The following is a 27,651-nucleotide window of genomic DNA, read 5'->3' as shown; positions in this document are numbered from 1 at the left end:
AACAATTATAATAATTTGGAAATTATATTTCACGGATTTCGCTATTTTTCCAAATTCTTTAGAATTTTATATTTCATTTAATACTAAATTGATATATAAAGTTCTACCCAAAAGCAAGAATTAAACATTACGATTTTGTATCATTTGTTACTATCCAAACAAAATACGTTGAGTAGTTATTTCCTGTTCGGGAAATTTCCTGTGATTTCACGAGTAGCGACAATCGACGATCGGTAGTGGACTAAATAAATCTTGGTCTCCCTAGTCAATTAGCGTACGCTTGGCAGTATAGTATACGACAGGTTCCAGAAATTTCATCAAAACTACAGTTAGAAAAAAATTTACAACGAATTCGGAATTACTTGCTACGGAACACAGCATTCTGTATACGTATAGTCGAGTATTACATATTGCACTCAATCATACTCAATTAAATACTCGTGTATTTGATATAATCTAACTGATCGTGCGATATTCAAAATGTCTTTGTTTGGATCTCTCATGGGCGATTTCGACGACGATCCTATATTTGGGTTTGTATATTAATATTTTTTTTTCCACGATTTTTTTTTGCATGCACCTACGAATTATAAAAATCTGATGAAATTTTTCTTTTCGATTTCAACACTAATGTAAAAAATATTCTATAGATATTTGAGCACGTTTTTTATTACATATTTTGCTTCTTTTTTTTCATTTATATACAATTTTGCTCTTTTTTTTTTGATTTTTTTTTTATTTTTTTTCTTTTTTTTTTTGAAAGAAAATTATTTTAACACAACTTGCGATATTAAAATAAAACGTAATTATTATATTCAATAGTATGAACTTAAAGTTGGATTGCAGTGAATTATTCTGTTTATTATCATTATTTCACTTGTTTTTAATGTTATTTTTTTTATGCTTGCAATTGTTTCACATCCATAAAACTTATGTCTGTATTACATCAAGTTCAGTTTATTATAATTAATTCAAACACAAGATTTTAAAATGGATCAAGTATTTTTGTAAAATTGTAAGAATGAAAGCATTATTCAAGATAATTATTTTTTGTCTGGCAATAGATCTCATATGCGTACTATGAGGCAAATGAACAGCATAATGAATTCGTTTTTCACCGATCCGTTTGGAATGATGGGTCAGAATGCATTAACTGATTCACAACAGAGAAGTGGGGTACATCATAATGAGATGCAAATGATGCCGTTTACTTTTCCGACTATGCCAGCAATGAACTTTAATAGATTATTCACCAATTTCGTAAGTTTTTATGCGAATGGTTTTAAGTTTTCATAAATATTTGTATTTTTTGATACGTGTATATAAAAAGAAAATAATAATTTATTTAATGTTAATAAAATATAGGATAATTTGGCAACAAATGGAAATTGTCATTCCTTTACAAGCAGTTCTGTAATGACTATGGCTAGTGGTGCAGATGGACGCCCACAAGTTTATCAGGAAACAATGTCTACAAGAACTGCACCTGGCGGAGTGAAAGAGACGAAAAAAACTGTATGTGATACAAGAACTGGAACAAAGAAAATGGCTATTGGTCATCATATTGGGGATAGAGCCCATATTCGTGAAAGGGAACAGAATATTCATAATGGAAAGCAAGAAGAACATGAAGAGTTTATCAATCTTGATGAAGGTAATCAAAATTATATATACTCTTCATATAAATATTAAAAACTAGTATACTTAATTATATAAATGTGCATTAAATTTTTCTTATAGACGAAGCTGAAAGCTTTAATACTGAGTGGGAATCATGTACAAGACGTTCTGTAGGTGCTATTGGAGGACCGCATCATAATGCATATGCTAACTACAATAGACGTCGTCCTGATCACAAGCAACTTGCTTTACCCGATGCATCAGGAAGGTTAGTTTCATAATTCTTTATTAAACAATGCATTTCTATTATTTATAAAAAATTATTGCATTCATTAGCTCTAAACTAAAGCTAATATTATGTAATAATATATGAGGAACTCTGCATTGGAATTTGTGACTTTTTCGCAATATAACAGAATTTGAAAATATATAATATATTTAGCTTTATAAAACAGCGAATATATTATAATATAATTACATAGAATAAATTTCTAAGCAAAGTCACATTTCACTTGTGTACATTGCTTCATATATCATACACACTAATCTACTAACAAATACATATTATTTAACAAATTCAAATGCAAGAGTATATATCTGTCATTGTCATAAGAACGTGTTACTCTTATTCTTTGGAAACATCAACTACACATTTCATTCCTCAATATTAAATCAAATTAAGTTACTTTTATATATAATGTAAAATATTAGGTTTTCATTAGTTTTTTTTATTACAGATATTTTAGTTTCATTCTTTAGTTTACTAAATGTTAGTTTCATTCTTATGCAACAGATATAAGAAGCATGGAAGAAAGTCTGGTAGAAAAATGTGATTACAATACATTGGCTGAAACCAAATCTCTTGGTGCATTCCTTCTTCAACTTTGTGTATGCATTATTGAAATAAATATATGCATGCTCAATTATGTTCATATTTACTTTCTAAATAAAAGGATTACTCAACTTTAATATGAGTTAGCACCATTAATATTGTCATCTATATACACATATTTTTATTTATTGCTATGTATGTATATGAAAATGTATGTGCTTTGTAGAATTCAGAATCAGTTTTTGTGTACATGTACATTATGTTATACTGATATTACTTCGAATGAATGCTCTATTTTTATGTTAAAATATTTTACTTTAAATTATCAGTTAATATTTAAATACATAATAAGACTTCATTACTTCATTAAAATATTTCATTTTTTGATCACAGCAGATTTGAATTTGAAAGGTATTATAAGTTTTAATATTCCCAAACAAAACATAAATAAATAAATTAATTAATTAATTAATATGCGTTCATGACAGTAAAACATAAGAAAGATGTTTGTAATTTTAATTATACAAACTGTGTGTCTGTGTGTATACAAATATATACAGGATTAATATAATGTACTAACCATGGAATAAATTATACTGCATCATAAATTTAGTAGTGTCTTAACTTTTTGCAGTCAAAGTCCAGGATATTCTCAACAAGGCACTTTTATCATTTACTGTTTAACAAAGTAAACTATTCAATTTATATCTTATTATATTGCACACGTGTTTTTACATGCTGTGCATGAAATGTAAATAAAAAATAAATCTCAAACATTTAATCCATTAAAGTATGATTTCTAAACAATAATTGATTGAGCATATATCATCTGCTGTATAAGTGAAAATATTGTGGCCAACAAAGTAGCCATGTTAAGAAGTATTATGACCGCAAAGAGTTAATGATATAAAAAAATAATTAACATTTTTGTCACAATTTCATTACAAGTGATCGTATCTTTTTTAATTTATGATCTTAGAGAATTCCATTTCTCTTATTGATTTGATATATCATTCAATTCTCTGTTTGATATGAAGTTACTTATTTTATCTGTTATGTCAATCTTATGTTATTATGTTTCATGGTTACTTCTATAATTCTTCAAGATGGATACCTTCTTCTAGGCGCAATATTAAAGCTTTATCTTCTAAAACTTATGATTTGGCTTCTACTTCACGGTAATAAATAAGTTATATAATAAGATATTATTTATGTACTGTACATAAAATATTATAATTTAAAGCTTTATGAACAAATAACTTAAACTGTACTTTTATCATTTCATTAAAAAAAGTATTTAGATATTTGAATTCAAATTGATAATAATACAATTATATATTAAGATAGAAACTATTTTTTTTTTTTTCATATGTATTATACACAGTTATTTGGCAATAATATGCAATACTTATCATGTTTATAGATTATTTCACTCCCATATTTCATTTTAATGCATGATAAGATGATGAAATATGTATTTTGTAATTTTAATTCACGAAAATATGTCCTTATACTGCGACAGATACTAAGATTGGTATGGAATATACCACCTTATGTATTGCAGGTACAACCACAAATATTAATAAATTAAAAGCATAGTACACAGCGGTGACACTTTTGTAACGTAAGTACGTTGCGTTACATTTTCCGTTATTTATTATCTTTATATCAAAAGGTATACAAAAATATCAACTTTAGCTAATAAAAATACATAAAGTCATTAATGCAATATATTTTTTAATTGTGTTAATGTTTCTATTCTGATAACTATGATATTTTGTATGTTAACAATATTTACTTATATTTCAAGCTTTATACGAGATATTTAATAGTGATGAGATCTAGAAAAGAAATATTAGAAAATTAAAAATTATGATATATATATAAGGACTATTAATAGAGCCAAAAAGAAACATTATTAAAAATTTTAATTAATTATTTGACTAACTACTTTGTGTATAATACTACAGGAGGATAATTATATAAAATACATATATACAATATTTACATTTTATCATATATAATAATTTGAGATTTAAATTAATTTGAAATAAAAAATGATACATTTAGAAATCATATATTTAAAAATAAATGTAAGATTGCTTTTATTTTTGTTTTATACTGTAGATTATAATAAAAGATTGATCATTTTTCGTTTTTCATTAATAGTCTAAATGTTTTATATATAACAATATACACTAATAATGTTTAACTATTATCCAAAGAGTAACAAATCATGCATTAAAGCTTCATTTATTTCTATATCATAATTTATAAATAATTGAAATATTAAAACAAAAATAATTGCATGTTCACAGCTCTGACCCTCTTCCATCTTCTGAAGCTACTTATCATAGAAAGGCTACGACAGGATATCGGAAACGTGAACATACTCCCGAAACCGAATATAAGCATAAGCGTCCCGCAATGTGAAATAGTAAATGTTTTAGAATGTCTTAGGATATAATCTCTCAAAATATAATTAGCTTTGCCTGTAACTTCTCAATAATCATGACTATTTATGAAACAAAGAGTTGCAATTTATTTGCATTACTATTGTATAATTAAAAAAATACAAAATATATCCTTATATTTGTATTTATGAAATACATTAGAAAGGAAACGTTTCAACTGGGATTGCTAGTACTCTAATTTCTCTTATCTATAATTATTATTTGCATTAGTATTGTATAATCAAAAAAAATATAAAATATATCCTTATATTTGTATTCATAAAATATATGAGAAAGGAAACGTTTCGATTGAGATTGCTACTACTCTAATTTCACTCTTATGTATAGTGGGATCAAAATATAAAATATTTAAAAAATCACTGCATTACCTTATATATAATACAAAAAGTTATGTTAGAATTATATTCCTCTTATATTTTAATTATAAAGATACTCTAATATCGATTAAAATTCCGATCTATGTCTACTATTATAAAATTATGATTAATAAACGTTAATAAAACAATAAAATGTAAATCTCCAAAAATTTTGAATTGATTTTTATTATTTTTATCAATCAGTTTTATAAATTTTAGAAATGAAGGAAGATATTACTTCCATTTTCACTGAATACTTATATATTTAAATATTTTTTGTTTTCTGATACATAGGAACATAATTTTTTTTTAAATGTAAATTTAATATTAGAGTAGGTTTTAATAAAGATACATATTTTTTTAAAAGTTTTATTTGCTCGAAAATTTATTTGCACAAAATAAATTTAGTAACTAAAACATATTCCTGTTACACCATATTAAAAATCTAATAAATTAAAGCAACCCTGACGTTAGTTTCACCTTAGAGGAACCTGTTGTATATATAAATAAGAATAATATAATTTAAAATAATTTAAATACACAATCACCGAGAATTCAACAAATTTGTTATTTTATATATCTTATATTTTTTTTTTTTTTTTTCATTATTACTGATTCACAAGTTTCATAACAACACCTCATAAATAAATGACGGATTAGTAAAATTAAAGCTTTAAAAGATTAAGAAACTTAATTATGAGTACGATCCATATAGTTTCAATAAGTATTTAAACACACCTAGCATTCTGAAAATACACAAAGAAAAAAATGATCAACCTTTATAGAATATCATATACAATTAACTTGTATATCTTTGCTGATTTCAAATCAATGTAAAAATGGAGAAATATTAAAAATAATTAAGAACAGAAATTTGTTTACAATTCGTTGTCAGAAAAATAATTTTACATATAAGAAAGAGTAAATATGATGGTCAATAGAAATAGAAGAACATAAGAGGAAAGCTGGCAAAAGATATGATAGAATATAATGTTGTATTGGCACCGCACAGGGTGGACTGACTTCTGTTAATTATCCTCTGCAAGGGTGTTAATTCTTGCATTAATAGTCAAGAGTTGTGTCAAAAAAGTTGAGTCACTCATGACAGTAGCTAGAGCTGAAAGCATATCCTTCAGAGTATCTTGTGTTAGACCCAATTGACGAGCACTTTCTGAGATAATCTCAGTTTCTTTTGCATCAGGACTTATCTGAAACGAATTTTTATTGTTTTTAACATAATATTTTCATAAAATATCAATTAATTTAATGTAGTATTATCCAATTTAGAAAAGGAACATGTTTTACAAGGAAATCGATGGATGCATGTATACATGTTTGTAACTTCCTTTAATACTCAACTAGTTATTCAATTGTATAAAAAATGTATACATTATGTTGACTAAACTTACTTTAGGCGAACTGCAGAATTTGTTGAATGGCATTTTAATCCTTTTCTTACCACTATTTGTTTGATAGAAAATCGTAAAAGTTTGTGCATTATTCATGTCTAGTACAATGGGAAAATATATACCAGCTGTGACATGACCTTTAGTGTCTCGGGCAAGTAAACTTCTGAAATTGTAAACCAAATTTCTGCGTTCCGTAACATCAATGGCAGTAAGATATGGCCTTGCCATATAAATAAGAGCAACTTGTGTTCTTTCCAAGGCACCTGGTCGAGTTTCCCTTTCATGCCATTCGACATAATCAGGATCTTCACCGCAAAGAAAATAGTTGTACTCTTTCTTACAATTTGGCTCATCAGATTGAGTAAACCAGCCCGTATGAGGATATAATTTATCAGCCATTACTGTAATCACACGAGCAACATGATAACCAGGATCAAGAAGCATAACACCTTGACGTCCATTAATCTTGATTTTCAGGCACACTAGAACATGTTCTTTCTCTCCACTATCTGCTGCTGGTGGACCACCAACATAACTAGCAATATCTCCAATCGTCTGTAAAAAAATTATTTAATATTATATTACTTGTTGGTAACAACTATGACATTAAATTAAAATAACAAATAATAAATCTACTTCTTCACAAGACACTAAGTAGAGCCCACTAGCTATATCAGGATATTTTTTATTTAAACTACGTAGTCGACGTAGTAATTCAAATCCAAGCCCAACACATGTATAGTGTTCAGGTGTTATTAAAGGCTGATACTTGCGATAAAATCGATCCAATTTACTTTCTCCACTCATAATGTAATTCTTGTAGAACCTATTCATATTATATAATGTAGTACTAAGTAAAGTACATTACTAACATTGTAGAAGTAATTATTTTTATAAAACTTTAGATATATACCTGAGGAAGTTGCCAATAGTGTCATATCTATGCTCACGCAATAAGCGCTGAGTTTCTAATTCAACACTGCCTGCTAGTTCCTCATATTGTTCGACCGTAGATACGATCAGGGCTGGTGATTCATAATGGGCCCACACCGGCAGGGGTAGCGGCACACCCCTGATCCAGGGCCCGCGTGCCTGCCCCTGTGGCTGGCACCATATTTCTGTCGTCTCGAGTCAACTCGGCCACTCACTGCCCCAGCGACCAACTGTTGGCACAAAGCCATGCTCATCCCTGCAGCTGCTTATTGGCTCTACAGGGCTCTCTCCGTGTTTTATACTCTTCTCTCGCTCTGTAATATCCATGAAATATATTTTTTAAAACAAATATCAAGAGAAAATTTCTATTAATATTAAGTTCAAATTATTCTTGCTCAATTTAAATAATGTATTTGTTCAAAAATGAGTTGGTTTACGTAATTTGTTTGATATACATTTTACGCTTATTAATATAAATAATTTTGTTCTATGTTTCAAATGGCTATTATAATGCTTTATTTATCATGTTATCTTTCTCGATTGTATATTTTCAATAAATTAGTATGTACCACAATTCCACTGCTATTTAAGAACACGAATCAACACCGTTCCGTAAGCCAAAATTTGGGAAATAAAAGCAGAAAAGCGGATCGCATTTGCAGTTGGTTTGATGTCCAACATGGCGATAGCGGACGCGTGGTTAACAATCAATACAAGACCAAATAGATACGTATCATGCCACGTGTCTACTGCGACCTTCGATATAATAATGTATACTCCGTAGTAGTACAGTCATATTATTCGAAGAAGACCCTAGAAAACGTTAATCGGGCGCTCGTGTCACTTCACATAAGATAATTGACTTACTCCAATACGTTTGGAACAAATTTCGTCGAAATTTTAAAAACTAGACCTGACGTAACGTAATATTACGATTAATCAATTTTCTGACGAATACAAATGACAACAATCTGTTAAAGGTAACCTTGAAATCGTTTATCACGTCGAATAATTTCTGCGAATAGTTAATTATTTATTTAAATAAAATTAAAAACATTGTTTCTTAGATATATTTCCTATTGCTCCACATGATTGAATAAATAATAGATATTATTAAGTATCGACAAAAAATAAAGAAAAAAAATCGGATAAATAAAGCCACTCTAACATTCATTTGACAGTATATGAACGGTTCATTGTCCGAATTAGGACAAAAAGCAAAATTGAAAGATTCAGAAGACAACAGAAATAAAATATTACAAATACACATCACTCAATAACCTCTATCATCGTTTCACTTAAATATTACGAAGATTACGTATGAAATGAAAGTTCTTACCCATACAATGAGCGCACCAAACAAATAAAAACTTTCCCTCCTCGGAAGGCTTGCACGTATGCACACGTGTTCGAAGTCCAAGCAGAATTGGGTGGTGGAGCGTGAGCGGAAGATTATATATATTCGCGCCGTATCTCCCCCTTCCCCTTACCCTTACAAGTGCCTATCGATGGCGCGTTTCGACCACGTGACCGCTTGGCTACATCCCTCCTTTAAACTTCTATATATTATTTAGAGAATACAAGCAATATGAAGAATATATTAAAAACATATCTTAATTTTGAGACGTTGATTTCGTAAGTACCGTTTAGCTGTTGTAAAAATACAAGATGGACGGCTATTCAATATCATTATCGCGTAGTTCGTATAAAGAGATGCAATTAAATGATCAGATCGTTTGCATATGCGCGTTACAAGAATTTTCTACTTTCTTCCTTTCGCATTAATGTGTCTATATTCGCTTTGCACGAATCATAGCATTGAACGAAATATCTTATACAACGTGTCATACTTCTGGGAATTCCTTCTCACTGCGTATATACATACTAACTACGTCATTCATCGAATCCTGGAATCACCTGTTGTTTATTCCGAAAGCGATGATGTCATAAGAAGCAATGGCTATCTTTCATCGGTTCTTAAAGTACTTGCACAATCATGTATTGTTTTGTAAGAAAATTGCTGTTAAAAAAATCGATGATTAATCAATATATGTATGTATGTATGTATGAATATATATATATATACACACATATATATGCATTTTTTCCATTATTCAAAAGAATTTTTATAACTACTTTAAATGTTACAGTAGAAATATATTGAAATATACGAGTAAAAGGAAATATATAAAAGACGTAAATATTGATGTAAAAAATGTATAATAATCATAAAAATAACTATAGTGGGGAAATGAAAAATGGTTAAATATGTGTAATAGTAAGCTTAAATCGTTTTTTAAACGCAGTTCAGCGTGAAAGACGTCATAATTATGACAGACTACACAACACAGTACACAGTCCATACTGACGTGAGTTCAACGTGGAGACTATCGGCCACGTGATTATAATGTGACCCGATATGCAGTGCGATTAGAACCAGTTACGACGCAATAATCCTATTTACTTATAAAATACAAGTTGATATCCCATATTTTTGCTCTATTGAATTGCGAAAGGTTAGGATTTTAGAAGTCTTGTTTCGATATGAAATAAAAAATGGAAAAAAATATACATGAAATTTCGTAGAAAAATTAGTAAACTCTCCTACTCCTTTTAGTGAGCTCAAAATACGAATTTTTATAGATATTTAGAGAAATCCCCTCTTTTCTTCTTTTATTATTAATAGTTTGTAATTTTTATCTATTTTATTTTTAATTTATTTTATCTATAAATTTTATCTCGTAATCAGAAAACGTCTTAGATATTATTCGATCATATCTTTTAAATTAAATTGATAATTTATAATAAAATACTTAAAAGCTTATCTTTATAATTACTTTTTCGTTTATCAATATTTTATATATTAATAAAATATAAGGAAATATTAACATATATACGAATAAAAAAACATATGCTGTTATCTAATTTGAAGATGATCTTTAGATTTTTGTTAACTCGAGTATTGGGTCTGTAGTGATACAAACGTTTAAAAATAAAATCTTCATTTGAATATTTTATTATTTTAATGTTATTTTCATAATTATCTTTACATAATTTATCAGAAAGATTATTATTGGTGTAAAAAAATTGAAACGAATTATTGTTCTTATTTCTTTTTTGTTTTCTTTTCTGTTTATGTAGAATTAATTCATTTATTTATCATATTATTTATCACAATTGCTTAATTAAGTTCGACTAATTAAAAAATATATAATTATTGAAGTATATAGTATTTGTAAAAAATATTTATGTACATATAAAACAATTATAAATTATTGCGCACTTATTATGCCATCTCTATAAGATATCGTATATGTATAATAAATTCAAAAGTATTGATAATAAACTAAACAAGAAATTATTTAAATGAATTTAATTATCAATTTAAGAAATTTCGAAATAAAAAAATAAATTCAGTTCATATCAGTCGATAAAGCAGATGATATATATATTAACCGACATTAACCTATTTCTTTGTGTGAATATAATTCCATATGGGAGACAACTATGATGTAATATATGAGTATTTATATATTATAGGTTATTTGATGTTGTTTTGTGACTTTACAGAATTTTTCTCAACTTAGAATCTTAGATAGATTTAATACAGAAAAACAAAATGATAAAATTGAAAACATTGCCACTACTTGATAGAACAAGCACAATCATTGTAGAAGAAGGTACAGTAAATTACATAATCAAAGTAATAGTTTTATATATTATATATCAATATATTTAATCTGAACATTGTTAAGAGAGATTATACTTTTTTTAGATATCAATGTTCCTTATGGAAAAGTTCTTATCGCAGGATGGTTACAAATGTGGAAAGAAATAGAACCCAATAGTATCATAGAATTACTATCTTTTGCAAATCCAAAGTCTTGGTACTTAAATGGACCAAAACCATATATATTAAACAATGTAAATATATCTGATTATTATACAGTTGAACTAAATAAACCTAAAGAAAATTTTGTTAATACTTTACAAGATATACTTGCCAGAGTAACACAGAAATCTATAGTGTTTCTCGATAATTTGAATTCTTTAATATTATATGCAGGCTTTGCAAATTCATTACAGTTTATAGAAAAACTTAATAAAAAGGTAGAACGATTGATTTGTCTTTTTAGAAAAGATTGTATTCCAAATAAGATATTATGTATTGAAACTTTGGGAAATACATATGTTAGATTGCACAAGTACTGTGGTATGCATTCAAATAATGAATTTACTTATATTGCAAATTACATACATCGCAAATCAGGAGGCACAATATTGCTTGGGTCAGAATTAGTGAGACAAGATATTAAAACATATGAGATACAGTCTGAAAATTTAAAAACACAATTTAACTCTGGAAAAAATTCAACAATTACAAATGATGCTACAAAAATTGTATCTTCGTTTAGAATAGAAATAAATGAACATGAAATGAAACAAAGAGAAAACACTCTATTACCTTATATACCTGCAACAAACATGGTAAATAACGAGTGTAAAATTTTATATGTACCGGATGAAGTAGATGATTTGGACGAGGAAGATCCAGATGATGATTTATGCATATAATTTGATGTATATTATGTTCGGGTATATATATATATATACATCTATCCAAACATATGTTAACCATCGTATATTTATTACACTCTTTTGTACACTCATTTATTAAATATAAGCATTGTCCTATTATTAAATATGTTAAGCTCAATATAAAAAATCAGATTGTATACACAAAAAAATAATTTATAAATAGGATTAAATTATGTATTAATTACATATAAAAAGTCAATTTTTCTTTGGAATTTACCTTGAAGATATATGCACATTCATATTTACTTAATTTAAATAATATCTACATATTATGTTTTTAAAAATATAGTAACAATTGATTCTACTTCACTTATTAATTTTCATTTACATATACATTTAATATATATTACAATATAAATTTGTTATATTTAAATGATTTATTATTAAATACTTAATCGATATTTTTACACAAAAAAGATATGAAAAAAATATACGAACTGCTTGTCTCAAGGTATCTCTACTATACGATAAATAAACTAAAACTAATTAATAAAAACTCAAATAAGTTAAAATACCCCTAAGTTATTAAAGTTTGATGCTATAATAATGATGATAATAATAATAAAGTAATATAAAAACTTCGAGATTGAATCAAGATCTATTCAAAATTATGCAGAAAGCAATCATTTTGAATACTACAAGAATTATGAATAAGTTCTTACAGGAATGGCTGTGACCTGCACTTCCGTCCAACACCAGCTTAAAAGATTGAGAAACAACAAATAATAATAATAAATAAATTCCTATAATATCCACACTATTATGTAGTACTTGATGGAATCTGTCTATATTGATTTGAACTAAAATATGAAAATCTTCGTGCGAGAATAATATATAATAATAAATTGTATAAATAAATATATTGTATAAATAATATGACTGTAAGAATAAAATTCAGAATGTGCTAAGAATGTACATTCTGACTTTAGCCTTAGGCCGATAAGCAATATAATTATTTGACACTTTAATTATACTTCATTTTTCTTTTCCTAGAAATTTAAAAGTTTCTAAATTATTCTAAATTAATCAGTATTAACACATTATGCATTGAATGTATAGAGCAAATTTTTGTCATAAAAATGATGTGTGCCATCAATATGCTGCAGTATCCTACTTTCTAAGAGACACCGACCGTAATGAACAGCATCTTCTCGCGTTTGAGCTAACCCAGCTTCCAATAACCAATCTACTAAATCAGAACCAGTAAAAACGCCTCTATGTATTTTTAATAATCTTCTTCGACATATTGCTATCCGTGCCCTACATTCAGCTAAATGACACCGATTAAACTGTTCACGAATAGCTTTTATTTCTGGACTCAATGCATCTTCTTCAGGTAATTGTAATTCTCTTTCTGTCAATATTAAAAAATCATATATGATATATAATAAATTAGAAATAACTTTATATATATAAATCAAATTAAATCTCACTACCGTGCGATTTGTGAAGAAGTTGTTGTAACCAAGAACTCAATTTACTGACACCAGGATCAAGTCCAAATATTGCAAAAGCTGTTAATGATTGACCAAAATTTAAAGCAATATCTAAGAATGCTAATTCTGCATAAATACCAATCATTTGATCCATAATTAATGTACTAATAGATATTGATAAACCCTGAAAAATATAAATGTGCAATTTTAAAATGTAGCTATGATGCATTGTGTATAATTATGTTACTAAAAAAGAGATGTAAATATTAAATAGAACTTACAATGAACATAGAGCATAAAAGTAGGATGAGGAATACCAAATGTCGTAATATTTGTGGATCTTCTGAATCTATTGGAGTTATATCTTCTTCTTGATTACAATCAAATGGATAAGTATTGCTTCGATCCATCGTACACATTGTATTGGGACAAACATTTTGGAATTCACAATTAATGCTATAAGAATAATTTATGATGTATTTTATATCTATTTAACTTATAGATGTATACAGGGTATTAGAAAAAAGGGTATAATTTTTATAAGACATAATATTCATTAAATTCAGTAATAGTATAGGATGCGTATATGCGCGCGTATGCACACAAATTATACTATATTATATCCTATGTAGGATATCGCTAAATGCACGTATCGAAAATATCTTTGCTATTTCTGAAGATAAAAAGTCTCAAAGAAAAAAATTTGTTAATTTAAAGGAAACAATATTTTGATTGATATTTTGTAACATTGCAAATAATGGAAATAATTCAGATGGAAAAAGTTAATGCCCATCTTGTATATTATTAGATTAACTTTATACATACATTGGGGTACTTTCTGAATGAGATATAATATCTTCTACATCAATGACATTTCTTCCATTGTTATCATTACTGACATTAGATCTTTCTCCTTCACTGTTTGTACTACTATATGTGGTTAAATCATTTCTTATGTAATGATACCTTTGTTGTAGAATTAAACAACCTAATGTTACTGTATACAGTAAGAAATAGTGTTATTAATATATTTTTCTAATAAAGTTTTTGTTGTATTATTATGTATATATGTTTCTTACCAATGAAACAAAATATCAATATAGCTACAGATATAGCAGCTTGACTCCTGCCAAGTTGAAAATTTGGATTTTGTAATTCAAATTCGATTGGTTCTTTTGGCATTATGCAAATACACATTAAAGATACAATCAAAGCTGTTACTCTGTAAACAATATTTGTTAATGAAACTTATCTAAGATAAAGTAATGTAATACAATATTTTCATACCCACAACCACTAAGAAGTAACCATTTTTGCATATTTTGGACAAATGATAATGAATGTGAATTCAAGAAAAGGAGAGTTACTGCTATTGCAACTGTCCATATTCTACTTCCATATACACCCAATGAAATTAAAATAAATTGGATATACCTAAAACAAGATACTTATTCATATTTAATAAATAAATTTCATCTTTAATCATGTAAACTATAATTTACCATAAAATAGATCCAGTAGCATTTGCTTCAAGTTTACTCCAAATTATAACACCAATTGCAGTAATTAACTAAAACAAAAAGTAATGATTAATAAATGTGTATAAAAGAATACCTTAAATATACATTGGTCTGTGATAATCATTTCATTAACAAACCTGAGCAATTATGAGGCAGAGAGTATATCTGTGTGTTACACTTTTATACTTGTGACTCACTCCAAGAAAACAAATTAGCAGCCATATACAAGCTATCATAGATACAGTACTTATATCAAAAGAGAAAACTCTAAGTTGATGAGCGTAACTGGCTGGTGTTACACCAGCATCAACAGCACTAACTAACTTTGCTGATATGAACATTAGTGGAGCAGATAAAAATGTACAAGCAACCATAGCTGAGGCTATTAAATCAATTTCTACATTGTAGCGCAATGTAAATATGAAAAGTGCTGGTGCTGTTGGAATTGTACCATAAAGAAATCCATATGTACTTAAATTTCTGGTATCAGTAATATTATCACCAGCATTTAACAAAATAACTGATTCTCGAATAACAAGTGGAAGTACTAGCAATTTTACTGATATCAGTATACCTGGTATAACTAGAGCTGTACCTTTTAATTTATGTACTTTTCCTACCATCATTAAACCCAGGAGAAATAAGGCACTAGCAGAAAAAGCATTACCAAGTACTTCGAGAATAGCAGCAAGAAACGATGGTATAACATGACTAAATATTAAATTTCCTATGATGCCTAGGATTGTCATAAATAAAACTGGATTTAAAGCAACACCCTTCATAACCGAATATACCATTGACCAACAAGGTTTATTTTCTTCTAAACTGCGTTTACTAATTTCTAATAATATGAAACCAATGGGATTTAAAATAGCTAGTGATATAGGGGCCATGAGATACAAGTATGCAGCATATTCAGGATGAGTTTTTTGATAAATAGCACCAACTGGAAATAATAAGTTTGTTTATATAAATAAATTACAAATTAAAATATTTATAAGAAAATATTTAATGAACTTACTCATAGGGTAACCTATGGCAAAATCATTGCTTTGTGTTGTAAATATTGCAAAGAGGGCTGCACGACCGCAGTTTGATGGTTTTTTAATCAATAATGATATTATGAGTACAGTAAAAAATACACAGCTTTTTGCAACTAATATTGCAAGTAAAAATCTCCAATTGACCAATGTAAAATCTAACTTGGCCAATGATGTAAAAATCAGAGATGGTAGAGCAAAAGTACCAACAAAGGTATTTAAACCATTTGCCTCTAATTTTGTAATAACATTAAATCTTCCCGCAATATACCTAAAACATAATATAATTTCTAAAATTTTAGCATTGCTTAAGTTTTCATAATGAGCTTAAACAATAAAGCATATATTTATATTCTTAAATAGATGAGAAAATAATACAAATTCTTACCCACATAATATTATTCCAAAGCATTGTATCAAAGCAATATATAAATTATCAATTGGATCAGAATTTATTGATACAAAACCATCCATGCTGATTAGTTCAATATTTGACAAATTAGTTAACATGATTCTGTTAAAAAAATTAACTTTAATAAAAATTACAAATAATATTAAAAAGATTTTTATAAACATATTATACATTTTATTATCTCATAATATTTGTCATCTTTCCAGAATAATTTGTTTACGTTTATTTAAAGAGCTATTTGGATAACATTCTGATATAATTTTCTTCTTATGGTCATTTCATATATCAAAAATCCATGTATGATTCATGCTAATCATTGCTTTTAAAAATTTTTTTCTTCTTTTATATAAACATTGTACAGGAAACTTCACAATCTACAATCAAACATTGAAAAATCTATTTTCTATCTTTAACACTCAAATTTACTAATATAAATTTGATAATTAAAGTAATATTACTACAGTCAATCGATATTATTTAAATAAAAAATTATGCAAGATTTATCATTAGATGAAAAAATCTATCATTTTACAAACATTTATTAAAAAGAAAAAGTATTATCGTATTTTGCTTGGACAGTGAATAGATAAATGATATTAAATTTTCGATTTCTTCTCTTATACAGAAGAATTTTATATTATAAAAGTTTAAATCTCAAAAATTTGGATAGAATATTGAAGTTTATGTAACAAAATTTCTAAATTATTATAATTGTTGTTCAATAACATTCACTAAATTCGTATCGTTTGTCTAACTACAAAATATATTCGACAAAGATGATGTATTTTTAAAATTACAAAATTTTTCACAGCTTACCATTGTAAAATTGATACTTTCCTGAATTTCTATCGTTGCGTAATTTACATAAAAAATAACAGAATCGTTCACAATCATGCAGAAGTTAACGAAAACGATTTTAACCAACGTATGACATTAAAATGTCACGTTTTGATACTTAGTTAATTCATGACTTTGTCGGTAGTTGGCGGGTTTATCGAAATGCACCAGTAAATCTAACGTTTTAAGAGCTTGATTTTCTTGTCCATTTAGATAAAATTTTCGATTTTTATCTGAATATGAAAATATCTAAAGTCGATACATATTTTTTACTTATTCTTTCTAATTTCGATTATTGACAGTTCTAATACTTTTGTATCGTTAATTATTGTAAGTTATTGCTAAAGCGTAATTCAATTAAAAAGTAAAATCTTAAAACTGCTCATCCAACATTCAAAACGTATAAAAGCATCGGTGTGGAAAAAAATTAATTAAAAGCATATTGGGAGAACCCCTTCTCTCGATTTATCGTATCAATGTATATATTTAATACGTATATCTTCGTGTGTTGGCGCGCGTAAATCGAAACTTAAAGTTGAGACTTGATTACGATCATATCTTCTTTATACGTTAGGACATAGCATCTCTCACAAATAAGATAATAAATTTTTATATACGTATATATAATAATATCATAAATATATATAACAGACAATATAAAAAGGTAACTGTGTTCAAAATGGCCTTAAATAAGTAACATTAAAAGTAGCTATATTGTTATGGTCGAAATTTTTGTTCGATTTTTTACATGATTATCTTTTCAGATTTTCTACTTACGAAAAAATTATTCGTGCATTTATCTTTAAGCAGAATTTTTGTAAAGAAAATATTGTTCAAAAATATAAAAAGATATATATGTATGTAGATGGTGTGTGTGTGTGTGTGTGTGTGTGTGTGTGTGTGTGTAAATATGCGTTATATACAATCATGGCTAAACTACGCAATAATAATATAATGAGATAAAGATTAAATTAAAACTTACGTCGTATGCCCGGTCTTTTTGTCCTGTCGGTACCAGCTTCCAAGTAGACTAGCGAATTTTATTCTTAAATTGGCTTCTTAATCTCTTGAAACCTTAGGCGTAATCTGTTCAAACAAAAAATACTTACATACATACATATCAAACACATATGCGCGTGCGTTTGTATATGCATATATATATATATATATATTAAAGTACAATATGATATAAAATCGGGTTAATAAACCATAAAAGATTAAATCAAACTTAAAAAACATTATATATATAATATTAATGAAAAATTAGACGAATTAGAATTAACGAAACGAGAGTATTCGCGAACACGTCTGAACGGGTGCTTCGATTACAGTGAACTTTGTAACAGCGTAACATAAGGACGAAAAGGAAATCATTCCAAGGCCGTGTTTACGATAGTCCTTTGATTGTTTACTTGTTCTTTTTTGTTCGTCTTCTTAAATTCTCCAAATAATACAACATATACGCACTGCACACACGCATATATATATACATATATATATATATACTTGTAATAACGTTGTATCACGCTCAATTGTTTTTATTTTGTTTTCACTAAAGACAAAGAGTTCGTTGATAAGGAATGTTTTCTTAATTGATGGAGGACTTTTAAAATAAGATTTTCATTAAAATCGATCAAGAACTTACTATTAGCGTAAACCATTATAAAAACAGGGGTAGTGACAGCATTAATGGATTACAAAAGAACTAGGTTTCGAAATTTGTACATACATACATACACACACACACACACACACACACACACACACACACACACAGATACTAGAGACACCGAACACAAGGCAAAAGTTGGCAACGTAACAGTAGCACCCTCTTTCAGATCTTAGAAAAACTACAATTTTCTAATCACTTCACTTCTATCTAGATTATGACGTAAGTATTACGATATCGTTCCTGAGTTACCTTAGTTTATTTTAATAAACTAGATACTAAATAATGTTGTTGAGTTACCTTAATTGATTTTAACAAAGTTAAGTTTTATATCGTCAGTAACCATTGATTTTTCCATGTATGAGTCGCATATTTGCAATTTGGGTACTTACAAGAAAAATGCAATTTATAATGTATTTAGTACTTTCGCGCTAGAAATTTCAATTAGTCAGATAAATTTGTTCAGTATGATAAGTATATAAGCTATATGAATTTCAATTGCAGGAAAGTCATATGTGATTGAAGGCTATGTGATTGAAAATAAAAAATCGTGATAAAAATATGTCGTGTTAGATTGTATGCTGTATATAATTGTCATAGAAAGGAATAATTATTCCAGAGAGAAAAAATGTTTGTCTTGGTTACGGATGGCAAACAACGAATAATTATTACAAATGAGTATACATTCATTAAAACATAAATTCATTTGCTTGTTTTATTGTAAGGAACGTTATTCATATAGACGAAAGTTTGCAAGTGCAGCAATATCACTATTATATTTGTACTGTGCATTATATTGCATATACATTGCATTATAATTGTGTAAAAATATTATATTATTATGTGATAAAAACAATACAAACATTTTGATAATATGACAAATAATAGTGCTTTAGAAGATATCAATACTTTCAGCTGACATGGCAAATTTGTTTGTGACATGTAATAAAAATCAAAATATATTGTCACAAGAGTCACTCTAGTTCGTTTTTGCTGAATAATATTATCAAAACTTTTTCATTGGGCAAAAATAAAATATTTTATAATTTCTATAATATATTTATATATTTATAAAAAATACATTCCATTTCTTTATTATCTAAAATAATATTTATGAACATACAATAATTTTACATATAATATGTTTATACTCAATTTATATTGAAAAAATAATTAATAATATTTTAATAGTAATTGTTTTATCACGTTTTCACGTTTTTTCTTTTATTTCTTATTTTAATTTTTTCGATAATACTGATTTGTTACTAGACGTGCAAAATGAAAGTGGCGATTGCAATTTGATTGGACGTTTTCTTTTCCCGGGAATATCACGTGATTACAAATTGCTTTCATGAAACGTAAAATTAAATCAAAATAAAATTAAAGCTGAATATTCAATACGCGTGAAACTACATCACGCATAATAAAAAAATATTAATCAAATAACTAATAAATTCGATAATATTATATTTATATAGAATATTTCTTTCGATCGTAAATTTTTTATCGCACGAGTACAATCGATTACGTTCCCATCCTTCTCTCTGAAATTAATATTACTAAATGTCTCCTTGACAAAAAATTCTTTCCTTTATCGTTTTATTTTTATCACTTTCTTTTCCTTTATCTACTTTAAATTACCAATGGAACAAAAAAGAATATTATCCGAGAGCAATATCTCAGAAATGTTAGTTTAATTGTATAAGTAGGTATCAGATGTACCTCCCTAAAAATGTGCAGCTGCGAGCCACGATTTGTCTTGCATCTCACTTTCTTCTTCCATCCTCTTTTTACGTAGCTCCCTTCTGAATGCACAAAGCGCGTGTGAGTATGTAACGTAGAGTGTTACAGGAGTTGGTAGAGATCGGTGGTGGGGGAAGAAAGAAGAAAGAAGGAGGGACGTGAAATGTGTGGAATACATTCTATCGGGAGCAGCGTGTCCCCCTCGTCGCCATCACAGCCGTACGGGGCACCAGTGCACGCAGCAAACCAAGATTGCCAAGATGGATGCCCGGGCTCGACCGTCGAGAAGTATGGATTTTACCGCGTGATTCGTATACGCGCTCTTTCTCTTCCACCCACTGGACAATGGGAGAAACATAAGGACGCGAGGATACGAGTGTTCCAATGCCTGGCAATAGAATATTTCACAAATTCGAATTCGCGAATTCTCGTGACGCGATAACAAATCACGTTCTTTTTACCAAGTGATGAGTAAAATATCTGATATTGAAAAACGAGTTAGAAGACTTTTACAATGGTGGATAACAATTGTATCATCGAAGGGAACGTCAAGTTTCGCGATGGGAAGAAGGTGAGTTAGTTACACCTGCGTATCTATGTTTGTGATTTTTTCTTTTCCTTTTGTACGGTTATTTCGTACGTTCGTCGCTTTAAGAAATATTATAATCGACAATTCGAAGTACGATAATGCTTGTTGCTTTAGGGTCTTTCTTTATTTCCTGAATCTCTACACGTTGACAGTAGCGGCAACGCGCCGGTTTCTTTGAACACAAAAGAAACAAAGAAAGATCCATCCTTTAACAAGCTTTTGCATATCGTACTTATTCGACACCTACCTGAAGGCCACTTGAGCACGTAATACTTACTATATCGAGCAAAATTATGTAATACATGAAATACATATAATCGATATGTATATGTATCTATGCTCAGAAAAATATCTATCTGAATTTTTCGTGTATTTCCATGAATATTTTCATATATTTCATGTGTTTTTATTCAATAAAGTAATATCATAAATACGAGATTAGCAAAATGCATATTAACAATAAAAGTCATTTGATTTTTTAACTGATCAGAATTAAAATGGATATGAAATGAACAAGTAAATACACACGCGCATACACGTACGCGATAAACAGATAAGATTATAAAAGTTATCACTATTTTATTTATTTTAAGTATATTTCAATAAGGAATATTTATACTTTCTTAGAATTTACTTACTGTTTGATATATGAACTGATATAAGAATATGATATAAATACAGTATATATAAGTATATATATAGTATATTATATAGTATATACTATACACCAGTATGTATAGCATAAGCTATGAAAAGCTAATTCCCTTTTCCTTTGTTTGTATTGGGGTAGCAAGAAGTATTTGAGTCAAGGAGGGTAACTGCTTCTTTTATTTTTGGTCATAGAGGATATATAAGGATTTAAATAGTTCCAGACTCATCACATAAATCTAAATTGTGTAAAGTATAACTATTTAATATGCATTTTGTATGTTTTGTTTATTACTAATAATATGACTAATATTTATACAAATTTCATGATTCAATAAAATTAATATCCGTTTAATGAATGTATAGGCATTATGAATTAATCACTTTAATCAAATAAAAATCTAACAAAAAATATTTACTTGATTACAGTGGAAATCACGATGGTGCGTAATGAGAAAATTATCACCAGTAGCAGGTAAATCCTACTTTTCATTGTTTTGCATAATATTTGTTTTGAGAGATCGTGTAAGCTTGCAATAACATTATCTGGTATATGGGTGCATTGTACTCTAGTAGGAGATATGTAACAGGAAATGTTATGATTGCATTATAAAGTTTGATGCATTACTATTTTTGGTATTTTCATGATATGAACTGAATGAACTTATCTTTTTGCTCATATAGTTGTAATACATTTAGCTGTATCTTTTTCATGAAGTCTTTCAAACAATTTTTCTGATTTTTTCTTTTTTATAAATAATCTCTTATTCAATAAATAGGATTGTGTTTCATCTTTAATTAATGTATGAAATATTAATTAAATTAATTTGATTAAAAAATTGAATCATTAAAAAAACATATTTTATTTAATGATAAAGTAACTTTAAATAATAAAACAAAGACAGTTAACACTCTGTTCAAAACGTCTGCATTTCTTATTTTCTTAGCCTTGAAAGAATACTTTTATGCTTGTTATCAGAATGAAGGATCCTTCCTTTGATACATTTTGGTGACAGCTGGCACATCTGTTAGAGATTAACTGCCTGAAGAAACAAAAAATTTGGAGGGCTACCCTACTTCTAGCAATAGCTACCAATGCATGATCTTGTAGCTATTAATTTGGAACACTAGTTTAGATGGCCTTTTTTTCTTTTGGTTTATTACACATACACGCGCACGTTTTTTTTTAGAAAGTTAATATTATTACATAATTAAATACATGCACATATATTTTTTTAAAAGCAATAGTAATATTATACAGTATATAAAAGTATCTTTTGTCTTTCAGATTGCTTGCATTTACAACTTTATGGAGATAGCAAGGATCGTTATAAACAAGGGCAGACAAAGGCATCTTTAAGTTTACAACATTTTCTTGGAGTAGAAAGTGGTTTTACCCTTGATAAAGAATCAAACACAATTGCTATTATTTGTCAAGATGTAACTGTCGTACTTGCTTTTGATACGCGAGAACGACTAATACAGTGGCAAGTAAAGATATCAAATAACTTGGGAGAAGGTATGTTACGAGCTAATAATATAATTCTTTCCCGAATGGTCATTGTCTGATACAATGATTATTTGATCTTTACAGATCAACAGTTTTTGATATTGATATCCACTGCACCGTCAAAAGCAAAACTTACAAACGGCCCAGCACATTTACATATTCAGGATCGCCGATTTTGTATTACGGTTGGTATCCCACCAAGGTTAGTTGGAATATGGGAAATCGCTCATTTACGACGTTACGGTGTTGTCGAGGGAAGATTTTGCTTCGAAGGTGGTTCGAGATGTGGCCGTGGCGAAGGCCTTCATGTTTTAATAACGGATCAGGGTGAAGATATCGTTAAAACATTACATTTGGCTGCAGAGGGAAAATTATCTACGAAGAAGAGACCACTTGGCCGTGAATCCTCAGTACAAGATAGTCCGCGGCGACAATTTAGTAGATCTGAGACTAGAGCAAGCGATTTTTTTCCCTCGGCTGTGTACTCTTCGACAATATCATACGAAGACCATTGTGACAGTTGCAAGAATGGCAGCTCGTCTTACTGGTCATCTGCCGAAAGTAGACAACAGACCGACGGTGAAGGCGATTACAGTTGCAGAGACACAGTTTCTGTATCGGAATTGACTGATCAACCTAGCGAATGGCGTACCTGTTCACTTACTCGTCAAGGTACGACTGGTCTCGAGAGATGTGCCAGTTGTATCAGCAAGTTAGGAACTGTATCGAAATCCTCCACATTGATAACGGGTACCGGCACAAGTAGTATAGGTAGTCCAGCTGGTGCAGTCACCAGTTTGACGTGTCATCTCCAACCACGAGCTTTTGATCGACTCTCTTTATCATCTTATAGCAGCAGTAGTCACGACAGTGATTATTCTGGATCTCAACAAGTTGATTGTCACTGCCCTCAATCCAAAAGTTCACAGGTACAGAGCGTTCGTCGTTCGTCGCTCAGTCCAAACGTTTTACCACCAAGACCACCGAAACCGTCCCAATGCACTGCCATGAAAAAGTCCAAGAAACCGCCGATGCCACTACCGAACGAACAAATCACCACTAACGTGCACATTCAAAAGAGTAACGTGCAAAGTAGCGTCGTACGTAATAGCAATGTTGGACCTTACGAAAATTATGACGTTCCAAAGGCTATTATAGGACATCACATGTTATTGGAACAACCATTGCAGACTGATCAATATTACGACACTCCAAGGAAGATAAAGGAGTGTTTAACGATGCCAAAAACTTATCCCAATTACGATACACCTCAAGCTCCGCAAGCTGTTGTTTTGCAACAATGCGGCTGTCCTGCAAAACTTAACGTTCAATCGCCCAGATCATCGTCAGCCTGCCCATGTCACAATGTCATGAGCTGGGCCGGATTCGTTTTACCCTATTGTCGACGTGGAGCAGGAATTGAACCTATGGGTGTAACTGTACACCCTGTAAAATTATCGGGAGAAGGAAAAATGCCTGTTGTTAACGCCAGTGGCGATGTTTCTATTTACGCCACTGCCAAAAGAGCGAATAAAGGACAGACTAACGAAGAAAAAGCTGACGAAAATTGTGAATGTGTAACGAGCAGCAAATCGAATAATTACGAAAATATTGAACCTGTTACCGATACGCAATCTGAATCTAAGCAAACCAATTATGCTAATATAGATTTTACTCAATCGTTAGAACACTACGAAAATAGTAAAGACGTTCTAACAAAAAGTGGTATTTCGCAAGAAGAACTAGAAAAGTTCGCTGATCAGTTGAAAGATACGAAAATGGAAGCGTCAAGCGAAGAAGGTTCCTTTAAAGTTTGTCAAAAATGTGGTCACATAAAAGAAAGAGACAATGATTATTTAGTCATGGATCCGGATAAAGAGATACCAAAAAAACCGTTCACTGGTTATCTACCGATGCAACCGGCTCACAATGCTTGTTCCAAAGAAGTACTCTCCAGAATTTACAATGGTATGAAAAGTTCAAGCAATCCAACTTTGTCAGGCTCTTTATCAACGGATGGAAGTAAAAAACGTTGCGATTCGGAATATCGCGTACCAGGATCGGCGATGTTATCTAGTCCATATCTTCGACGTCGTCTTTTGGATGGTAGCAATGGCGTGGAACCAACTGGAACTATCGGTATTTTGTTAAGAAAACGATCTTATTCGGCCGAATCGGCTCATTACTTAGACGACGAAACTCATACGTTCCCGTCCACTCTCACCATACATAAATGCTCTAGCGAAGCCGATAAGGCTTCCCTGATAAGCAATGAGCCACATACATCTTGCATGAACTCGGAAATGAAAATAAATCAGGAGAACGGACAGATATCTGCAGCTTCGTCTCAGCCGTCGTTCATAAAAATTCGTCGTTCATCATCCGTACCATCGAAAACTGGTCACAACAGGGATTCCTCGAGCAGCAATGACTCGGGCGTATCCACTGGTTCTCTCAGTCATAGAACGACCGAATTTGTTGAATTCGAAACGTCGTCCGTAGTATTGGCGAAGAAACAAAACGCTTTGTCGATATGCCGAAAAAGTCCACCGTCTACATGCTATCACAATAGTTTACCGAGAAAATCGAAATCTAGCGATCCCTTGAGGGAATTATCGTTTCAATTTCAAAAGACTAAAATACCTACAAAATCATCCTCTGCGGAAGCCGATATACCTACGTGTTTGCCGAAAAGTACAAAAGGTTTTAATAGCCCTGGTGAAATATCGAGTAATGCACCTTACATTGACTCCAGAAGTACAAGCAGTGGTACCTCCGATATGTCTGATTATATCGAGACACTTTCCTTATCTTCTCATTCGTCATCCGATACGCCAGATAGTTTAAGGTCTGTTACTCATTTCATTTTTATATATGAATCAAGATTATATAGCAATTTTCGATTCTCTTTAACTTAGGTTGGGAGGCAGAGCTTTAACCACTACACTTCGGCCTCGTAGTGGAAAAGAATATTATAAAATCGATCGAAATATCTTGGTGGAACAAGGTCGAACGTCATCTGCTAATTATGCAAATATTACTCCTGTGCTTGAAAAAAGTGAGTCTCCTTCACCCGGTTATATAAGCAGCTCACCCTTTGAGCAACCTCAGCCCATTCGTGAACACTTTCTTTTTCCTGAAGTAAGTAATATGCGTTGAAAAAAATGTTTTGTAAAAATGAACTTGGTAATTAACAATTGTCAATCCTGAACAGGAAGCTTGAATAACGTAACGTCCATAGCAACGTTGTTTTTGGGAAGAAAGTGGAAAACTTGAAGTTCCTAGGAATCCAAAACCCAAATAGGAGTATTTGCGTTAGAGAAGGTAATTCGAGTTATTGCCACTATTTACACTATATGCAATGATCTTGTAACTTGCACATATATTTCTCGAAAAGCCCTTATGCATGTTTGGTATGTACACTGTTAACAAAAGAAATAATGATCGCGACAAATTCAACAAAATCATCATTACAAGATCAAAATATTATGTTCAACGAAAATTAATTTTTCCTTGTTTTATATATTTTTATATCATCTTCTTACTTAATTGAATCGAATTCATCACGTCGTATAACGGTATATATATATATATATATATATATATATATATATATAAATTAAAGGAATTTAAAGTTCTAGCGTATAGTAAAAATATGGTCAATGATACGGTACTTCCTACAACGATTTAAACAATTTCTAAAATCTACTCAATGAAAACTGTAATAGTTTGTATAGAGTAAGAATCCTGCCCTAGGATAAAAAAATACTATGCATTATATACTTTATATGAGTATATCATTTTTTGAATACATTTTATTTTATATGAGTATACTTCTATATAGGATAATGTAGTGAAAATTGAAGAATGTACTTAAGGGCTCCTTATTTAGACTGATTATACCATAACACTGTACATCAGCATCTGTGCAACCAAATAATGCAATGAAGATAGTCAGTTGCATATAACGTTCACACACAGGGTTAATATAATTAAATTATTTTCTAAAAAAAAAAAAAAAAAA

At 29.4% G+C, this 27,651-nt stretch overlaps 5 protein-coding genes across 26 annotated transcripts; 3 read left to right on the top strand and 2 right to left on the bottom strand.

Moving 5' to 3' along the window:
* The first annotated feature begins 189 nt into the window (after positions 1 to 189).
* LOC122628966 (myeloid leukemia factor) lies at positions 190 to 5,285 on the top strand. Of its 10 annotated transcripts, none has more exons than XR_006327160.1 (7): positions 191 to 533; positions 1,065 to 1,260; positions 1,366 to 1,654; positions 1,741 to 1,888; positions 2,414 to 2,508; positions 3,559 to 3,630; positions 4,771 to 4,849. XR_006327160.1 is itself a non-coding variant. In XM_043811902.1 (7 exons), the coding sequence occupies exons 1-6, from the start codon at positions 481 to 483 to the stop codon at positions 4,033 to 4,035; spliced, it is 777 nt and encodes a 258-aa protein (XP_043667837.1). In that variant the 5' UTR covers positions 191 to 480; the 3' UTR covers positions 4,036 to 4,076; positions 4,771 to 5,285. The 10 variants fall into 10 exon arrangements, 7 of the variants coding, with proteins under 7 accessions (XP_043667835.1, XP_043667837.1, XP_043667838.1 ...); XR_006327159.1 differs by lacking the exon at positions 4,771 to 4,849 and adding an exon at positions 4,017 to 4,076; XM_043811902.1 differs by lacking the exon at positions 2,414 to 2,508 and adding an exon at positions 4,017 to 4,076 and having other exon boundaries at positions 4,771 to 5,285.
* A 352-nt stretch (positions 5,286 to 5,637) lies between these two features.
* Positions 5,638 to 9,121, bottom strand: LOC122628965. Of its 2 annotated transcripts, none has more exons than XM_043811897.1 (5): positions 8,964 to 9,121; positions 7,605 to 7,938; positions 7,328 to 7,517; positions 6,692 to 7,246; positions 5,638 to 6,490 (listed from the first exon to the last, which is right to left on the bottom strand). In XM_043811897.1, the coding sequence occupies exons 3-5, from the start codon at positions 7,496 to 7,498 to the stop codon at positions 6,311 to 6,313; spliced, it is 906 nt and encodes a 301-aa protein (XP_043667832.1). In that variant the 5' UTR covers positions 7,499 to 7,517; positions 7,605 to 7,938; positions 8,964 to 9,121; the 3' UTR covers positions 5,638 to 6,310. The 2 variants fall into 2 exon arrangements, with proteins under 2 accessions (XP_043667832.1, XP_043667833.1); XM_043811898.1 differs by lacking the exon at positions 8,964 to 9,121 and adding an exon at positions 8,194 to 8,654.
* A 669-nt stretch (positions 9,122 to 9,790) lies between these two features.
* Positions 9,791 to 12,484, top strand: LOC122628967 (elongator complex protein 5). Of its 3 annotated transcripts, none has more exons than XM_043811909.1 (3): positions 9,791 to 10,063; positions 11,195 to 11,304; positions 11,400 to 12,484. In XM_043811909.1, the coding sequence occupies exons 2-3, from the start codon at positions 11,244 to 11,246 to the stop codon at positions 12,197 to 12,199; spliced, it is 861 nt and encodes a 286-aa protein (XP_043667844.1). In that variant the 5' UTR covers positions 9,791 to 10,063; positions 11,195 to 11,243; the 3' UTR covers positions 12,200 to 12,484. The 3 variants fall into 3 exon arrangements, with proteins under 3 accessions (XP_043667844.1, XP_043667843.1, XP_043667842.1); XM_043811908.1 differs by having other exon boundaries at positions 9,791 to 10,140; XM_043811907.1 differs by lacking the exon at positions 9,791 to 10,063 and having other exon boundaries at positions 10,985 to 11,304; positions 11,400 to 12,483.
* Positions 12,485 to 13,212: 728 nt separating this feature from the next.
* LOC122628946 (integral membrane protein GPR155) lies at positions 13,213 to 19,187 on the bottom strand. 10 transcript variants are annotated; one of them, XM_043811850.1, is made up of 13 exons: positions 19,114 to 19,187; positions 18,451 to 18,554; positions 16,803 to 17,005; positions 16,608 to 16,733; positions 16,201 to 16,490; positions 15,317 to 16,125; positions 15,162 to 15,229; positions 14,947 to 15,093; positions 14,739 to 14,881; positions 14,485 to 14,656; positions 13,941 to 14,115; positions 13,660 to 13,843; positions 13,213 to 13,577 (listed from the first exon to the last, which is right to left on the bottom strand). In XM_043811850.1, exons 4-13 carry the CDS (start codon positions 16,727 to 16,729, stop codon positions 13,264 to 13,266), a joined length of 2,424 nt encoding a protein of 807 aa, XP_043667785.1. In that variant the 5' UTR covers positions 16,730 to 16,733; positions 16,803 to 17,005; positions 18,451 to 18,554; positions 19,114 to 19,187; the 3' UTR covers positions 13,213 to 13,263. The 10 variants fall into 10 exon arrangements, with proteins under 10 accessions (XP_043667785.1, XP_043667780.1, XP_043667786.1 ...); XM_043811845.1 differs by having other exon boundaries at positions 18,975 to 19,169; XM_043811851.1 differs by lacking the exon at positions 19,114 to 19,187 and adding an exon at positions 18,677 to 18,808.
* A 1,199-nt stretch (positions 19,188 to 20,386) lies between these two features.
* Positions 20,387 to 27,225, top strand: LOC122628945. Its single transcript, XM_043811844.1, has 6 exons — positions 20,387 to 21,451; positions 22,547 to 22,592; positions 23,406 to 23,636; positions 23,712 to 26,475; positions 26,546 to 26,768; positions 26,842 to 27,225. Exons 1-6 carry the CDS (start codon positions 21,395 to 21,397, stop codon positions 26,848 to 26,850), a joined length of 3,330 nt encoding a protein of 1,109 aa, XP_043667779.1. The 5' UTR covers positions 20,387 to 21,394; the 3' UTR covers positions 26,851 to 27,225.
* Positions 27,226 to 27,651: the final 426 nt, after the last annotated feature.

This window comes from Vespula pensylvanica, chromosome 4, assembly GCF_014466175.1.
Source record: "Vespula pensylvanica isolate Volc-1 chromosome 4, ASM1446617v1, whole genome shotgun sequence".
NCBI lineage: Eukaryota > Metazoa > Arthropoda > Insecta > Hymenoptera > Vespidae > Vespula > Vespula pensylvanica.
Note: the sequence above shows the minus strand (reverse complement) of the source record. Positions and strands in the feature narration are given on the sequence as shown.

Bases quoted from the DNA above. Each gene is read 5' to 3' on its own strand.
- LOC122628965 (XM_043811897.1), bottom strand. From the start codon at position 7,498: ATGAGTGGAGAAAGTAAATTGGATCGATTTTATCGCAAGTATCAGCCT. The intron at 7,247-7,327 runs GTAGATTTATTA...ATTTTTTTACAG, and splicing joins ACTTAGTGTCTTGTGAAGAA to ACGATTGGAGATATTGCTAG. The intron at 6,491-6,691 runs GTAAGTTTAGTC...AATTCGTTTCAG, and splicing joins AATTCTGCAGTTCGCCTAAA to ATAAGTCCTGATGCAAAAGA.
- LOC122628966 (XM_043811900.1), top strand. From the start codon at position 481: ATGTCTTTGTTTGGATCTCTCATGGGCGATTTCGACGACGATCCTATA. The intron at 534-1,064 runs GTTTGTATATTA...GTCTGGCAATAG, and splicing joins GACGACGATCCTATATTTGG to ATCTCATATGCGTACTATGA. The intron at 1,655-1,740 runs GTAATCAAAATT...TTTTTCTTATAG, and splicing joins GTTTATCAATCTTGATGAAG to ACGAAGCTGAAAGCTTTAAT.
- LOC122628946 (XM_043811850.1), bottom strand. From the start codon at position 16,729: ATGTTAACTAATTTGTCAAATATTGAACTAATCAGCATGGATGGTTTT. The intron at 14,882-14,946 runs GTATGAAAATAT...TATTGTTTACAG, and splicing joins TTACTTCTTAGTGGTTGTGG to AGTAACAGCTTTGATTGTAT. The intron at 13,844-13,940 runs GTAAGTTCTATT...TATATTTTTCAG, and splicing joins TTTTATGCTCTATGTTCATT to GGTTTATCAATATCTATTAG.
- LOC122628967 (XM_043811909.1), top strand. From the start codon at position 11,244: ATGATAAAATTGAAAACATTGCCACTACTTGATAGAACAAGCACAATC. The intron at 11,305-11,399 runs GTACAGTAAATT...TACTTTTTTTAG, and splicing joins CACAATCATTGTAGAAGAAG to ATATCAATGTTCCTTATGGA.
- LOC122628945 (XM_043811844.1), top strand. From the start codon at position 21,395: ATGGTGGATAACAATTGTATCATCGAAGGGAACGTCAAGTTTCGCGAT. The intron at 22,593-23,405 runs GTAAATCCTACT...TTTGTCTTTCAG, and splicing joins AAAATTATCACCAGTAGCAG to ATTGCTTGCATTTACAACTT. The intron at 23,637-23,711 runs GTATGTTACGAG...TGATCTTTACAG, and splicing joins ATCAAATAACTTGGGAGAAG to ATCAACAGTTTTTGATATTG.